Below are 17,527 nucleotides of genomic sequence, written 5' to 3' on the forward strand. Positions count from 1 at the left end.
CCTTTCAATTAGAATCCTGCAATAACTTCCATACTGACCCCTGGTCTTCCAGGCTCTCCTTTTTCCTATCTGTTTCTCCACTCAGCTGCTCAAGTGATATTTGTAAAGCATTGATCTGAAAGGGTCATTCTCTTACTTGAAAAGCTCCAGTGCTTCCTAATGCCTCTAGGATCCAAAGCAAATTCCTATGTTTGACACTTCACTATCTTCATCCAGCTTACCTTTTCAGACTTATTACAAATTACTCCCCTTCATGTTCTCCTACAATCTAGCCAAACTGGCTACTCTGAAAATTCTGAAAATATGATGTCCTATCTCATCTCTGATTTTGTACAGGGATTGCTTACTAATATGTCTGTAATAAATACCCTCCTCACTTCTACCTCTTAAGAATCCCAAGCTCAAGTATTAAGTGTCTAGTATATGAGATCTTCACAGCTGGGCATGCTCTTCTCCCAAATTACCTTGTATATGTAGCTATATGTGTACATATTGTATTCCATAATGGAAAAAAACTTCTTGAGTGTAAAAACTGTTTATGCCTCTAAACACCCAATACAGTGCAGGACCCATGAAGAATTCCAGAATTAAAGCAGTTTTTTCCACTAATGTAAAAATAATCTATTTAATACTTTTTTGTTAAGTCCTGTAGTATTTTATGAATCCTTGACTAATTGATAAGGAAGCTAGTCACAAGAGGGTCTTAGAGTGACTAGGAAGGTCATAAGGAAATAGGAGGTATCAAAGGCCAATGTCATATGCATTAGACTTTTAAGTGAACAAAACTGAACATTTTATAATATCAAATATGAACACATTACTTCAAAATTAAATTTGATTAGCATTTTATGGGCTACACACACACATATGTTAAAGAAAAAGATGGGTTGTTTTCTTTTTTGATAAGGTATTTCAACCACTAAAATTTCTATGAAAATCTGTGCCTGTCAAACCATTCGACATATATGACCTATAGATTACATAATCTATCATAATTACTAAAGCAAAATAATTGAATAATGTAGTTGAAGTAAAAACAAATTTGATAGGTAACTATAATGATGACAAATTCACAAGGACAGGTAGAGGCAGTCAGGCTTCATGCAGCAAAAATATGGACAAAACCAAGCTGTTGTAGCTCTGTAGAGCCCTGAAGTTCCAATCTAGTCATGGGAGAAACTTTGAATACATTTTCTTCTTCCCTACGAGAATTTACAAATGAAGACTAACCAGTAGAGACATCATATTACTTTAAAACAACCACCAACCTATACACGGATAGCCTGTAGTAGAAAAGACACATCTGCCCCTGACATTGGCTATGAGAAAGTCATTTAATCGCCATATGCCTTGAGCAACTCTGTAGGACTTAACTACAGAGTGACAGAAAAATGGTCTTTTCATTGGTGGAAAAAAAACACCTAATTTTGGAATTCCCCATGTTGAAGAAAGTATATATTGACACACCAAGGTTATTTGGCTGACTCAGACATATAGATTTTCTGTCATGAGAAAATGAATTTTTCGGTGATAGGGTTGTGAACTCAAATGGAGAGCAGCTTCTTTAGTCGAATAACTATACTGAAGATAATTTGAAAGCAGGAATCAAATATTTATAGATTATGATGGAGAACATTTTGAAAAAATTTCTAAAGAGCACGTCATTAAATAGGTACATAAATCAATCACTTTCCAAATGAGTTAAGACCAGATTTATGCCTCTTCCATTGAAAGTTCTAATCCTAGCTACCTTTTGCATATCCTCCTTTTCTTGCCGCAGCACACGGAGCTGCTTTTCTAGGGCTTTCAATCTGTGTGTGGAATCTTCATGCTCCTGGCGAAGTGTCACTGCATCTTCAAGTCTCCGCTCCAGCCTATTTGAATCTAAACAAAAGTCAAAGTCAATTTTGTGCTCCTTTATATAAATTGAATAATGCATATGTACACATTCATAAATACACATATGTATTTACAGATAGAAGTATGATTAAATCTTTATCAAATGAGTTATTTATATTAAATTTTACAATCTTAAGCTTCCTTTCCCCAGTCATCTTTATGGTTTTGATACATCATCTACTCTTAGCTTTACTAGGTCAAAATCTTGCTTATGATCCAATTTTTTCAGGCTAGAAAAGCTGGAATGTCAATCATGTGCAAAATGAATAGAAAGGTATATAAATGCAAATATGTAACCTATCTACCTTAAAAGTATCAATTAAAATAAAGATGTCTATTATCAGAATAATCATATGGAAATCCATTTGTCCATTCTTTTGCATCTAAATTAACCTAATATGTAAAGATATTGAACACAGATGCGAAGTGCTCTTTGCCCTGTTTGAATAGTATATCAATCAGAATATTTGCTAAGTTCCTGCTTGTCTGTACTGTGCTCAGAACTGGGGGGGGGGGGGGGGCCAAGAAAAACAATTTGACAGAAACCACTAAAGGAAAAAAAATTTTGTACAATACTGGTCCAGATCAATATCTTATTTTATATATCAAACTAAATTTCAAAGCAATCAAATTATGAAAAGCTACACCATGAAAAAAATAAAGGAGAAAGGAAGTTCATGTCTTACAATTGTGGTCAAGGAAAGAATTCAGATTTGAGCAAAGAGCATGAGACAAAATAAACAATTTTTATTTTAAAATTTCTAGACAATGCAGCTAGGAACAAAAGATAAGATTAATGAAAAAAATCTATGTGTCACAACTCAAAAGTCTAACAAAAATTTATAGACAACTGACAAAATTCTATAAGCCAAACAACCCTCTAATAGACATATAGTCAAAAAAGTGGGAATATTTTTCAAAGTACAAATAATTCATGATCATATTAAAAACTGCTATAAATCATTAAGAATTTGTAAATTAAAACTCTTATCTATCAAAATGACAAAGATTGTGAAAGATGGAAAAGATCAATGTTGAAAAGGCTATAGGAAATTAAATAATTCATTACTGGTAAAACTGTGAATTGGTCCAATGTTCTAGAAAACAAATTAGAATTATGTGAGGAAAGTTACTAAACTGATCAGACTTTCAGATCTGGGAATTTTATTGCTTGGTTTACACTCCAAAGAACTTAATTACAACCAATCAACACTTTAGGTGTCTACAAAGTGCCAGGCATTGCTCTAAACATTCAGAAAATAAAGACAAAAATATAACCCGTACCAGTCTTTAATAAATTTCTAAATTTAGTGGGGGAATTCAACCTGCAGGTATACACAAAATACAAATACAGTGGAAAGAAGACATTAGCACATAGGGAAAATTTAGGAAAGGTCAGGAGAATAATAAATGACTGCTGCCTGGACTTGGATAAAGTGATATACCAGGATGGAATGAACCTCAAAGGAGACATCTTTGAAGGTGATGGGGAAGCTACTCCCCAGTGGAAGTGACAGTGAACAGCAAGAAGCATACCTACTCTCCATCTCCTGGTCCAGTGTGTCTAGCAACATGAGAAAGGACGTTACATCCAGTAGTGAAAAAAATGGCCAGGAATTCAGTTATCATCAAGGGGAAAAGTAAATTTCCTATTACTGCAAGGAGATGGATTGAATGTCAAAGAAAGAGAACCAAAAGAAAGGACAGTTTGATAAAAATAGAATAAGGCTTTTACAGAGTACAAAGGAAGGGGGAGAGAGAGTTGAATAGAGATTTGGGGGGCATGAGAGCTTACACAGATGCACACGGAGAAGTAGGGACTGAGGAACAATGGGAGGGAGTTTAGAAGCTGGGCCAGCTATTATTTAGAATCATAACAGTGGTTGTTAGTGGATCCACCAGTATCCAGGATATTATTAGATAAAGGGTTCCTAACCTGAAATCCATGAACTTAAAAAAAATATTTTGATAACTGTATTTCAATAATTGGTTTCCCTTTCAATCCTATGTATTTTATTTTATGCATCTAAAAACATTATTATTCTGAGAAAGGTTTCATTAGCTTCACTAGACTGCCAGAGGAGTCCATGAAACAAAAAAGTTTAATATTTGCACAATATAATCATATTATTTTTGGTATTATTAGATCATTATTATTCCCTAGGCAAAAGTGGAGTGAGAGGGAAGGGAGAACAAATGGCAGGATGCCTGTGCTGGTCAAGATAATGTCCTAGTGTGATGGATGGTTGGGATGAAGTCCTATCTGGGGCCGGCCAGATTTCAAGAAGATTATAGTAAGACCTGAGTCACTTACTCTCTAATTCAGGGCAACTCTGCCCCAGATGGAGTGCCAACAGTGAGTGGATTGACTCCCTTTGGAAGAGGAAGGAAGATGAGAGGTATTGGGGGGGGGAAGGTCTCCTAAAGAAACCTCCAGATCAAGAGGATGATTTCCTGACTCATTTCAATGTGCCATTTGACAGATAAAGTCAAACTTTAGACATAAAAAAAAGTTCCTTGTTTAGTCCAGGTTTATTTCAGTTAAGTAAAAACAGGATTAATTTCTTTCTCCCTCTGAACCTTCTTATAGGCTGCTACGGGTCAATTTTTTTCCCCAGTTACTCTAAAGTATGCAGAATGATCCCAAATAGCCTTTTTTTCACCCTATTAACTACACAGTTCAGACTTTTATCCGCTCTGTAGTTTTAGAACTCTGAGGCAAGACTTGATTTGGCCCCATCGAAAGAAGAATATCATATTTGGAATCAGAGAACCATGATTTTGAATACTAGTTCTGATTATGGACTTGAGCTGATTTGAAGGAAACTGGGGAAGAGAGAAGGTTGAAATGAGAAGGATGGGGGACAACCTGAAAAATGCTTTGAGTTAGATGGAGTGTTTGGTTCAAAGAACATCAAAGAGACTGATTTCATTGGATCCTAGAGTTTGTAGGGGGGAATAATGTGTAAGACTGGACAGGTAGGAGGCAGGGGCTAGGTTATAAAAACAGAGGGCATTATATTTTGTCCTGAAGGGAAAAGGAAACCAAAGCGGTTCACTTAATTGAGAGCATGATAGGAAGTATGTGTGATATGGTCAAATCTGCACTATAGAAAGATTACTTTGATAGCTTAGTGGAGTGGAAAGAGACTTGAGGAAGAAAGACCAATGAGCATGCTATTTTAAACTCTAATTTTATGAGATGATGAGAGCCTGGACGGTAGAGCAGTACATAGGCAATACATAGGCTCAAGGGCAGCTCGGTGGCACAGGAGGAAGAATACTGGGCCTGGTGTCAGAAGATCTATCTTCCTGAGTTCAAATCCAGCCTCAAACACTTATGAGCTATGTGACCCTGTTTGCCTCAGTTTCCCTCTCTGTAAAATGAGGTGGAGAAGGAAACAGCAAACCACTACACTATCTTTGCCAAGAAAAACCCCAAATGAGGTCGCAATGGCTTAGACATGACTGAAAAATAACTGAACTGATGAGAACCTGCACTAGGGTGGTGGCAGTGTCAGAGAAAGAGGTGTATATGAGAGATGTTATAAAACAAAAGGATTTGACCACTGATTTTATGAAAGAGAGAATGACACCTAGGTAACGAGCCTGAGCGACCAAAAAGAAAATGGTATCCTCAGCAGTAGTAGGAAAATTGGGAAGAGGGGAGAACTTTGTGGGAAAAGATCATACTGAAATGGACACTGAGTTCAGGATGTTTTAATAAGCAAGACTTGCTAAAAAGAGAAACAAGATGGGAGGTAAAGAGAGAGGTTAAAGCTGGACAAAGAGACCTGAAAGTTATCTGCACAGAGATGATAAATGAAAGCATGGTATGTGGGTTTAGATTTGGGGTGAGATTAAGTTTGTAATTCTCAGAGTAATATTTGGTCTGCACTCAAGAGGTAAAGTGGCACAGTTTAAAAGATAGCTTAGTGTTATCTCTGTCTCTGTCTCTGTCTCTGTGTGTCTCTCTCCCCTTTTAAACAATAGTAATATCTCCAAATGAAGCATCCTTGTAACTCTACTAATAAGAAGAGGTAGATCCCTTTGGAAGAAGAAAATGGTGATTCCTCTAAATAAGGGAAAGACAGACCCTCTTCCAAAGTACTTAGAAATAAACCCCTCTAACTTTAAAACCTGCTAGCTTTCCCCCTTTCCTCCTCCTCCCAGCTCTTAACTGCAACTCTGAAAGTCCCCTTTTCCCCCACTTCCTGAGAAACTCATAACCCATATTCTTCTTGAGTAAAGAATAACTTCCCCCTTTATCTGACTGATACCAGAACATTGCATAAATTGGCCTGGATTGAAGTATTTTGTAGAAGAAATGTTCAGACCCTGAACTTTAACTGTTCTTAAATTGTTCATTTGAAGGATATTCCCCAGAAAGCCAGGATGTGAAACAGGATGATTATTAAACATTTTGTAATGATGTTATATATGCTCTGTATTGGCTCTTCCCTATAAATTGGAATCAATTCTCTCTATATGTGGGCAGTTGTCTCTCCAAGAAGTGTCATGGCCCTTGCTCTCCCCCACCCCGCCCCTACCCTTCCCACCAGAAAGCTATAATAAAGACAAATCTGCCTGCATTCTAGCTGGCTTCCCTCTCTACTTTATTTAGAGTGGAAGTCTCCCAAATTTTCACTCCACACAGAGGCAATGTCCCTATCCTTTGCACGATAAGCAATAAAGGCCACATCCTGTCTGCATTCTATCAAGGCTCCTATCTGTTCATTGGAGTGATTCTGGGGATGTATACTCCCCGAGAATCCACTCCATACAATGGGAACTGATGAGATCATCAAATGAGTTAGTACATAGAGAGAAGAGCCTTAGATAGATATGCTGTAGATGAAAATCCAGCAAAGGAAACTGAGGTCAAAAAGGCAGGAAGAGAACAAGGATAGAGTGGTCAAGAAAGATGAAGATGAGAAAAGATTCCAAGTTTCACTGACATCATATTCATTATTTCTTATGTTTCAGTAATGCCCTATCACATTCATGTACTACAATTTGCTAGGCATTTTGTTTTTAATTTTTTGATGAAACAAAAAGTGTTACTATAAATATCTTGGCTATTTATGGAAACTTTTCTTCCTATCTTTGGTCTCCTGGGGGTATTTGACATGATTTTAGTCACTGTCTTAGCATCAATTCCAAATTTCTTTCCAGAATGAATAGGACAATTTACAGTTCCATTAACAATATATAAATGTATTGTTTTTTTCAGAGTTCCTTCAACTTTGTCTAATCCAATCTTTATTCATCTTTGCCATTTCAATAAGTGCAATGTGAATCCTCAGTTGTTTTTATTTGCATTTCACATATTAATGATTTAAAGTAATCTTCTGTATGTTTGATGAAAGTTTTTGATACTTCATTTGAGAATGGTATGCTCATATTCTTTGATCTCTTACTCAGGAAATAGCTCCTAGCCTTATAAATTTGGGTTAGTTCCCTAAGTATCTTAGATCTCAAATCCTTATCATAAGTTTTTGATGTAAAGATTTTTTTGTTTGAATTGACCACATCCCTTACTGTTGCTACACTGGCTTTAGGTAAAAGCTTTTCAATTTTATTTTATCTGTTGTATACCAATTTAATTTTTACAAAGTATTTTACATATATTACCTCACTGGGGTAGTTTTTGATAAGTCAGTTTCCTTCCTAAGCCTCCAGTGAACTTTATATTATTTTTGCCAAAGCAGCTGTAAATAAGACGTATCAATCTACTGACAAATACCACCCAAATTTAAATAATTTAAATAATTGCAAGTATTTAAAAAAATTTTAATCAAAAATTAGTTTGCAATTTTTCTCCAATATAAAAACTGAAGTGCTATACATTAAAATCAAAACACATACCTGTTATTTTATTTTTCAGCCGTTCAATTTCCTCATTTAACCTTTTGATTTCTTTATCTCTATTTGAATTTCCTGTAGAGCGAGCTGAACTATGAAAGGACTGTACAGTTTGTGTGGATTCTTTAGAGAATGGAGATAAGAAAAGATGTTAGAATAAACTTACATTTTGGCTAAGTTGGGAAAAAAATCATAAAAGCTATTAGGTCACAATGTGGGGCCTACAAATCATTTTTGCAACTGACCTTGTAATTTTCTGCTCAATTCCAGTTTTTCTTGTTCTAATCTTCGAATTCTTCTTTCATATGCTTCAATTTGCAAGCTGTTCTCTAGATCTCGTTGCACTTCCTCATCTTTGGTGATAGCATTAGACTGCATTACACTTTTTAGAGAGCCTCGATCAGAAAAACAGCTGCAAATTAAAGAGAAAAGAAAAATTTTTATCTACTAAATATAACATTTGTTTTTCTTTTTGCATTTTAAGAACTGGAAAATAAAGATAAAGACTTACGAAAGGCTTTGCTGTTTATGGAGCAAAAATCATAATTGTTTTTGTAGTTGTTTTAAATTGTTGATTATTAGAAAGGTTTCTTAAAACAGGACTAGATAGATATAGACAAATGAATTTAATTTTAAAACTTCCATTTGTGTATTTGTACTAGTTTAGAACTACAAGAATAAAGATTTTTTTCTGAGTTTAATTCACCATACATTCACCATCTGAGTTAAAATCTTGAAATGCTACATTTCTTGTTATTTGCTCAATAACAAGAATATCAACAAACATTTTTAAGCATCTAATGTGGTGCTAAGGTAAATGCAATTTAGATAAGTTATGGTACCTGCCCTCAAGGACCTAATAGTCTATGGGTTAGTGATAAATAGAAATAATTATAATCCTCTAATTTATTATAGTAAATTCAATTTAACAAACATTTATTAAGCACCTATCATTTACCCTTGCATCTGCTAGGCACTGGGGATACAAAGATAAGAATAGAACAGTCCTGGCCTTCATGGGCCTTACATTCATTCATTGAGGGAAAGAAGAATGTATGCATACATAAGGAGATAACAATTTGGGGAGGGAGAAATTACTATATTTAGAGGGAGAGGTGGGGCAGAGATTGGGGAGGTACTATTAAAAATATGTTACCTATATTGAATCTTAAAGGAAGAAAAGGAATCAGAGATCCAGAGATGAGTAAGGAATACCATATAGGTATGAAAAATGATCGATATGAATATACACTTGGAAACATCTTAGATGCAAGGTTGCTTCCTTTTTATCTTAGAAATAATTAGGAGTCCCTCAAGATTTTTCACCAGGTAAGTGTTCAGAGTTATTAAGATTATTTTGGAAGCTGTGTGAAGCATGGATTAGAAAGAATATAGCAATTTGAGGACACTTTTGATAGTCCAGGTAAAAGGCAATGAGGGAATGAACTAGAGCGGTAGTCATATAAATGAATGCTGTAGAAGCAGCAAAGAGTGGAAGACTCAAGAAGTAATAAGTGTTTATGTATCTGAGTGATTAGAATGAAAGTGGTACCTCCAATAGAAATACTTAAGGCTGGAAGAAAGGATGGGCTTCTGGGAGAAAGATAATCAGTTTCTTGTTTCTGAAGCAAATTTCTCTCTCTCCCTTGTCACCTTTTTTTTTAACATCATCTCTCAGTGACCTGGAGGTCAAATACCACTGAGTAAATTCATATAGACAAGCCCTCAGAGAAAGGAAGTTAAAGAACCAAGGAACCAACAAGATAGGAAACTGATTCCACAAGCACTGCCCTACTGGGTGGCACAGGCAAATTAAGAAACTATGATTGGTTCCTGGGATGTGACATGTGAGAGTTAGTGAGTAGAAAAAAAGAGTTTATAAGGGGAGACCTGGCAGGAAGTTAAAGTCTTTGGTGTGAGCATGGAGAGCAGAATGGACCCTTTCTGGATTGAAGCTAAGGCTCATAAATGGTGACCATAGATTAAAAAATTAAGTATCCCTCTACCTCTCCCCTACCTTTCCCTCTCTCTACTACTACTACTACTTTGATTTAATAAAGTTATTAAGCTACAAACGGCCTCATAATTTTTGGAATTTCTAAGGAACATTCAGAAGATATATAGTATGTAGATTACAATACAGAACAAATTCAGAAGATAGCCTAAGGTTTCACATATAAATTTGGCAGTCACTTGTATAAAGACAATACTTCAACTTGAAGTTGGTGATGAAATCACCAACAATGTAGAGAAAGAGGAGGGAATAGAAATAGGACATATTGATGCTAAAGGAGATAAGCATCAAAGAATACAAGAGGAGAGAGTACAGTTTAAAGGTTGGTAGAATTCAAGGACTATGAAGCTTGAAAAAAAGCCATTTGATTTAGCAGTTAAAAGATCAGGGTAACCTTGGAGGCAACAATTTCACTACAGCTCTACAAAGCACATTACAGAGTTACAAAATAAAATATTTGGGGAAGTAAGGGTAGCAACAATTAAGTTGGAATTTAGAAAAGCAAAGGAAGGCATTCTAGACACAGGTAACAACTGAGTAAAGGTAACAAATGTTATGAGAAACCACTGCATGTTCAAGAGGCAGAAAGTTGTATAATTTAGTGTAGAATTTATGGGAAAAGGCAGCCTAATACATTGCTGGAAAGGTAAGAGAGCACCAGAATGTGGAAGGTCTTAAAAATGGCAGGCAGGAGCCTGAATGTTACTTAATGAGCTCAAAATTTTAAAACAGAAGTGACATGGTCGGACATATGTGAAAGAAAGACTATCCTTAAAGCAGAATGAAGCCCAGAATGATAGGAAAGAGTATAAAGAAAAGACACCTAGACTCAGAATCTAAATTACACCTCTGCCACTCTATAGAAACTTGGCAAGGGCACCACTTTTGAGGAGTTTGAAGGAATGTGTTAATTAGATGACTTTCTTGCTGTAAAATTCTATGATAAACAGTTAACAAGACCACTGATTTTGTGACTTTTTAAACTATACTAGTATAAGAATTAAAAATGATAAAGGCTGCCATAAATATATAAATTAGTATTTTAATTAAAGCCATGTTGATAGATAAAATCATTAGACCACGCGCTTGTAAGCATTCAAAACTGCCGCCTCCTCCATTTTGTTTCCTGTTTCCTCGCCATCGCCTACTCGCAAAAGAGACCACTCCCTCCTAACCCACGAGATTTAAGCGCTCCCCTGCGTCAAGACGTCGGAAACGGAAACCAGTTGGACCATGTTGGATCACGGGAAATGTAGTTTTGATACATTTCCCTAATTACTTTTTACAATTCCCCGTGAGGTCCGGCAAAAAAAAAGGTTAGTCCTTTTTTCTTCGCTGGACCTGTAAAAATAGCAACTTCTAAATTTTTCAGGAATTTTGGGGATAAAAGAAATAGATGAACAAATGGTTAAAATTAGACGCATTGACAAAAAACCAATTTGGGGGGCTGTCCCCCACTGGCACAACAGTGTACAATTTAAAACAATACATACAACTCAATTTCAACTCCCCATAGTTCAATCAACTGCACCCCAAAGTTCAATTTTTGGTCTTCATGGTACAGTGAAGGCTTTTCAGACATCTTCATGGTGTCTTCACCAAAACAAGTTCGTCATCTGGATTCTGGGGAGATGGCAAGATCCTTATCCTGAAATTATTCTCAAAAGAATTTAAACTTTACATTATAGATTACAAAACATACATTTTCTTCTAAGATTTTATATAATTCCCCGTGAAATTACTCCTAAAAGAGTTAAATATACATATATTTTTACATTATCGAATTTAAAAAAAAACTTAACAGATATCCCCGTGAGGTAATTCTTAAACACACCTTTTTTTAAAAAAAAAAAAGTACCTCAGGTCAGCTAAGGATGAGTGGCTGAGTCCTGGGGGTTATATGAAGTCAATTGGCAAAATAAAAAGAATAAAATTCAAGAAAAAAGAAAAAATTAACTTGTGAATGTAAAATGTGCAAAATCTAGGGAAAATAAACTTAGACCTTTGAATGAAGGTCTAATTAAAGTGAATTCCGCAGTGTGCAATTACCCATCCAGGGCCAGGACTTAAGGAAAATGTCTCTCTCTGATCTGACTTATCATCAGCTTTTTAGGGAAGTGAGCCAAATAATTAACCAATCTTAGGTGCTTTCTAGGAATCTAAGTCGAGGGGACCCACGTCCTCTAAAGTTTTAGAAAAGACTGGGACTCCAGGACTCAAACCCAATTTCAAGCCCTAATGTATTGGCATAGAACTGCTATTTTGCAGATCTTAGTCAGTCAAGTCTCTGACCATGTGCTTTCTTTAGCACTATTAATGGCTTTCATATTCCCTTCTGGAATCAGAGAGGCATTTAAATCACAGTCCTATAGGCTCAGGTATTTGCTGTAGAATCAGAAAAAGGATAAATAATGATTATATATGTACTTCCAGTACAAGATGAGAAAATGGAAAAATCAATTTCTCTCATTAAAAAATGTTTTAAAAATCAAAAATATATATATATAGCTTAGAACTAGAAGGGTTATGTTACCCAAAAATGAGGTTTTCATTTTGTGAGTGTAAATGGATCTTACAAAAAGCAGATTCACAATGCACATTCAAATAGAGTACCATTATTTCCAGTAGCACATTTTAAAACAATAAACAGTGATGTTCAAAATCATATACTTGTTACAACTTTTAACCCTTGGCAAATGCTGTTATTGCTTCCATAGAAAAATGTGATATTTAAAAAAGAAACCTTCTGGTATAATCATCCTCAGATAAGAATATACAGGAGCTCCTTGGCTTCCTGTTTTTAAAAAAATCCTGGATAGGAATGCTTCTACCCATTTAAGGCAATAATATCTCTTATAATAAAATATAGAAAAGCTTTATCCTTTAAGACAACAATTCTTAAGGATTTAAAGTAAAAGTTAAAAAATATCTCTTGTAAAATTACAAGGTAATATTCAAAGCATGGAAAACTTTCAAGGTTCTTTTGCAATTACCAAGACAGAATAAATTTTAAAGACATTTGCTCTATAAGATGTTCATAGGTGATACATATAACCGCATTGTTTCTCATACAGTAAGCTTTAAGTAAATTAGGAAATATAATAACATCATAAGCAGAAACTTCATTAGTGTAAAATGATTCAGTGCAACAGGAAAATCAACGAAATAAGCAGGATTAATTAACAAAACACTAATTAGCAAAATACAGTAAGATACAGTCTTTTTAAAACAGAAATAAAGCTCATTCAGTTCCGAGGTTTTAAAAGTTCACCCCTGATTTCAATTTAAGGTTCTGCTGAGTTTAAGGGGTTGTTTTTTTTTTTTAAACAGCTGTTGGGGCTCGGGGTTCTAGGCTGGAAGCGGTCAGGATCAGCAGCAGCATCGGGGATCACAGGGACTGGAACGCTGGCAGCAGCAGTAGCAGCACATTGGCTGGGCTCCGGCATTTTAGTTTAAAGCCAAAAGCCTGAATCGGCTGGCCTGACCTCTCTCCCAAGGTGGCTTGGGCTGGACTGGCCGGCTGAGTCCCACTGGAGGCAAAAACGTGCTCTTGCATTTAGCAAAAGCATGGCAAGGAAAGTCACTTTCCTTTTTTAAAAAAGTGCTCAAAAGAGCTGAGCCAGGCCAAAAAGCAGGCATGGCTATCGTTAGGCTATCTGGAAGATTCGCTTCTGAGACTCTGGGTCCCAGAGCCGCATGGCTTTTTCCTCTTAGACTATCTAGAAAATTGAAAATTCTATTTCCAAACTTCTGGTTGCCATAATTATAAGAATTAAAAATGATAAAGGCTGCCATAAATATATAAATTAGTATTTTAATTAAAGCCATGTTGATAGATAAAATCATTAGACCACGCCTGGGTTGGGTAGATTTTTGACTATTAATGGGATCGAGCTAATTCTATTTACACAATCCCCCCTGATGATCATTGGGTGCCTAGTCACCCCAAGTGATCATGTTACACAAACATCTTCTACCACAAAGGTCCTTCTAACTACAATAGTTAGAGATAAGAGGGAAATGGAAAAGAGAGAAAGCAAAACCAATGTTTTGCTAAGCGCGTTGACAAGAAACCAATTGGGGGCAGTCCCCAATCGGCATATCATGTACAATTAAAGTATCTGTTCAAAACCCATCAGTCCATTCATTAGTACCCAAAGTTCGTTCTGGATCACTTGATGCAACAAAACCCCATCAGTTCAGAGGGTTCGAGTCCCTTCGTGGTCACCAAATTATAAATATGAAAAATGATAAAGGCTTGTATAAATATATAAATTAGTATTTTAATTAAAGCCATGTTGATAGATAAAATCATTAGACCACGCGCTTGTAAGCATTCAAAACTGCCGCCTCCATCCTGCCTCCTAGCCAAGCCCTACTCGCCAAAGAAGAGAGCCCACTCCCTCCTAACCCACGAGATTTAAGCGCTCCCCTGCGTCAAGACGTCGGAAACGGAAACCAGTTGGACCATGTTGGATCAAGGGAAATGTAGTTTTGATACATTTCCCTTGTCCATAGAAATATATACATTTTTAGATGGTTTCTTCCAATTTCCTTTTTACACTAGAGAGACACTATAAATTTCCTTGTTTTATTAACCTGATGGTAATTTCAGGAAGATATTTCAGGAAGGATACATAGCTAAGCCAAACTTGTGTGTTTTTTTAGTTTTTGTCCAAAGTTTAGAAAGGCTTATTAACAAAGACAAGTACAATGTTTATCCAATAATATATGGAAACTAGAACTCAACTAGAGCTCTACAACGTATAAGAATCTCAAGATTTTTACAAAGACTAGCATATTCCCATTCTAGTCAGCTTTCTCCAGGGAGCAAAAGTGCTTTAACTTGGACAGAAGATCTCCCTCAATGCTCCTACTCCATACTAAAGCAGGTTTTCTACATCCCTGGATGAAAAATCTTTTCCTGGCAACAAAGACAATTAAGAACTGATTGACAGTCAGTGTCTTATATGGGCTATATGTACTGTGGGAAACTATTTTCCTTCTTTCCTAACACCTAACCTCTTATTCAAGAGATCATTTTATTTTAAAATATGAGAGAAGATCTTGGGCAGTAGTCCTGTGAAGACTTTCCTATCTGGTAGTACCCAAAAGAAATGAAATGTATAATTTAGTTAGTTTTTTTTTTTTAACTCTTAACTTCCATCTTAGAATCAATGATAATTGGTTCCAAGGCAAAAGAGTGGTAAGAGCTAGGCAATGGCTGTTAAGTGATTTGCTCCAGGTCACACAGCTAGGAAGTGTCTAATGTCAGATTTGATCCCAGGCTTGGCTCTCTAGCTGCCCCTATTCTAATAAATGATTCTGAATCACAGACAAAACTTTTGAAGACCTCTAGTCTTTCTTATTCTAGCACCTAAAATCCAACAAATGACAGATTTTTAACAATATTAGTGGAAAATAGGAATTTGAGGGACTAAATCTTACGGTAGTAAGTCTGAAGGATTATCTCTTAAAACACAAAATCTAGTTTTTACTGTGTCTGTTACTGATAACATCTAACTCTTGTTACTAATACTAACACCTTAAAATTTACGACCACTCAGTAAAATAACTATTCATTTAATTCCAAGTCTGTGATCTCTTATCTTTAAGTAAAACATACCTTTCAGTTGTAAATGTAAAACCAATGAACGGCAAGTGTAATCCAGAAAAACCAGTATGAGAACCGGGAGGTACTATTTCCTGCAATCAAAACAAAGACAAAAAAAACCACATATCATCACATACAAAAAAAATCATGTTTGAATGAAACAAAGAAAAAAGACAATGTTGTGGAGGTGGGGAAATTATGTATTTTTATTTACTGTCTTGTGGTTGTATATTTAATAAAATGCATAACTTTATAAGATGATAATTTTGAGATGTTTAGATGAAGAAGACTTTCCAGGACATAAGAACAGAGCAATTTGGTCACTGTATATCTCCACTGGGTTCACAGGATTTCAGCTGGAAAGGATCTTAGAGTTTATCTAATTCAATTCCTTCATGTTATAGATATAGAAACTAAGTCAGCTAGGGAGCAAAGTGACTGGAGTACTGGGTCTAGAGTTAGGAAGACCTGAATTCAAATCCAGTCTCAGAAACTTACTATGTGACTCTGGGCAAATTATTTTACCTCCAACTGGCTCACTTACTTCATCTGTAAAGTGGAGGGAAAAAAAAGCACCTACAACCCAAGAATATTGTTGGAATCAAATGAGATATGTTAAGACACTTTGCAAACCTTCAAGTGTTATGTACCTGTTAGTTATTGTTGTTACTCTTAAGGCCTAGAAAGGGGAAATCACAAGGGCCAGTAAACACCACTACTCCAATTAATAGTAAGCCATTTGAAATCATATAACAAGCTGATAAGCTTTAAAAGTAGATTTATGATGACTTATATGACTGATAGTTTTGTTAAAATATAGTGTATATCCGCAATTTAATTCAAAACACATATTTTGCATAAGCATTTCAAAAAACTTAACAGTATATAGATTTTTTTTCCTATCCCTAGCTAAATATATGACACTTAGAGTGAACTACTAAGAAAATGTCAAACTGTCAATAAGCATTTATTTACTATGTAAGTGCTTAATGTAATGTGCCAAGTGCTAAAATGTGTATTAAAGATAAAGTAGAAAATAAAGCATAAGTTCTTATCAGACATTAGACTGGATAATTAAGTTGAATTCATATTCACAAGAGTAAGCTAGCTTAAGAGATAAAGGAATGTTTTTAGCTTTAAATTAAATTCAAAGTCTGGAGTGACTAGAAAACATGGGATTTGGTCCACTTTAATTATATTATTTCGTGTAGAGGGTAATATAGTAGATTTTTTACGATTTAGCAAAGAGAAGGATAAAAAGAAATCTAACAACATAAAATATTTATAGTTTCAAAAAAATAATATTAGCATTTGGTAATATTTTTGCTCTTTTTCTTCCATTCATCATGATGTGGGCAGTACTCTATCATTAAATTAAATTAATTAAAATATCATACTCTTAAAACTGGGAGAGAATAAATTTATACAAGGCAAAGTGACTGGAATTAGGCACTCTCACTAGATGGGGCAGATTTTTAGGCAAATAATAAATCTTTTCACTGAACCACAAAGGGATTTCTATTTTCTCTTGTCATAGTCTCCTAAAGAGTGTCACTGAAGATAGTGAAAAGAGGTGTTGCCAGAGGAACTATGTTAAAATCTTATTTGCTACCTATATGACTTTGAGTATATTAAGTAACCTGTAGCTCAACTTACTCATTTGTAAGATAAAGGGGCTAAACCAGATGACTGCTAAGGTCCTTTCTTAGTTATAAACCTAATACCTTATGACATCAGAGAATAACTTTTTAGCAGTACCATAAGAACAAAAAACAAATGACATATTACTTCAGGAAGCAGAATTACTTTTGGGAAAGTATGCTCATTTAACTAAACTTCAATTATTTAACTCCTACGCTATGTCATCTGTTTTCGGCCAAGAATAGGGATAACATGGGAGCAGGTAAATTTACTCTATTATGGAAAACTGCCACTATTAATGTGTGAAGTCTGATGAATCAAGTTAAACTGTCTTATAAAATAGTTTGTCAGATTACAGTAAACAAATTATAGAACCAAAAACCAAATGGTAAAATACATGTCTCTGAAATTCAGTAATAGCAATCAGTTTATATGTGATTGTTTTAAGTTTCTTGGCTTTTTGCTATGTACAGAAAACACTGTATACATGACAA

At 35.2% G+C, this 17,527-nt stretch overlaps 1 protein-coding gene across 1 annotated transcript in view; it reads right to left on the bottom strand.

Annotated features, from left to right (window-relative positions):
- CDC42BPB (CDC42 binding protein kinase beta) overlaps positions 1-17,527 on the bottom strand; it is a 132,099-nt gene that overhangs the window by 54,700 nt on the left and 59,872 nt on the right. The window contains exons 8-11 of the mRNA XM_044659909.1: positions 15,405-15,484; positions 8,010-8,176; positions 7,768-7,887; positions 1,751-1,884 (exon numbers count right to left, since the gene is read on the bottom strand). Coding sequence (XP_044515844.1) covers positions 1,751-1,884; positions 7,768-7,887; positions 8,010-8,176; positions 15,405-15,484 — 501 coding nt within the window. The remainder of the gene's footprint in view (positions 1-1,750; positions 1,885-7,767; positions 7,888-8,009; positions 8,177-15,404; positions 15,485-17,527) is intronic.

Source organism: Gracilinanus agilis, chromosome 2 (assembly GCF_016433145.1).
Source record: "Gracilinanus agilis isolate LMUSP501 chromosome 2, AgileGrace, whole genome shotgun sequence".
In the NCBI taxonomy this organism is placed as follows: domain Eukaryota; kingdom Metazoa; phylum Chordata; class Mammalia; order Didelphimorphia; family Didelphidae; genus Gracilinanus; species Gracilinanus agilis.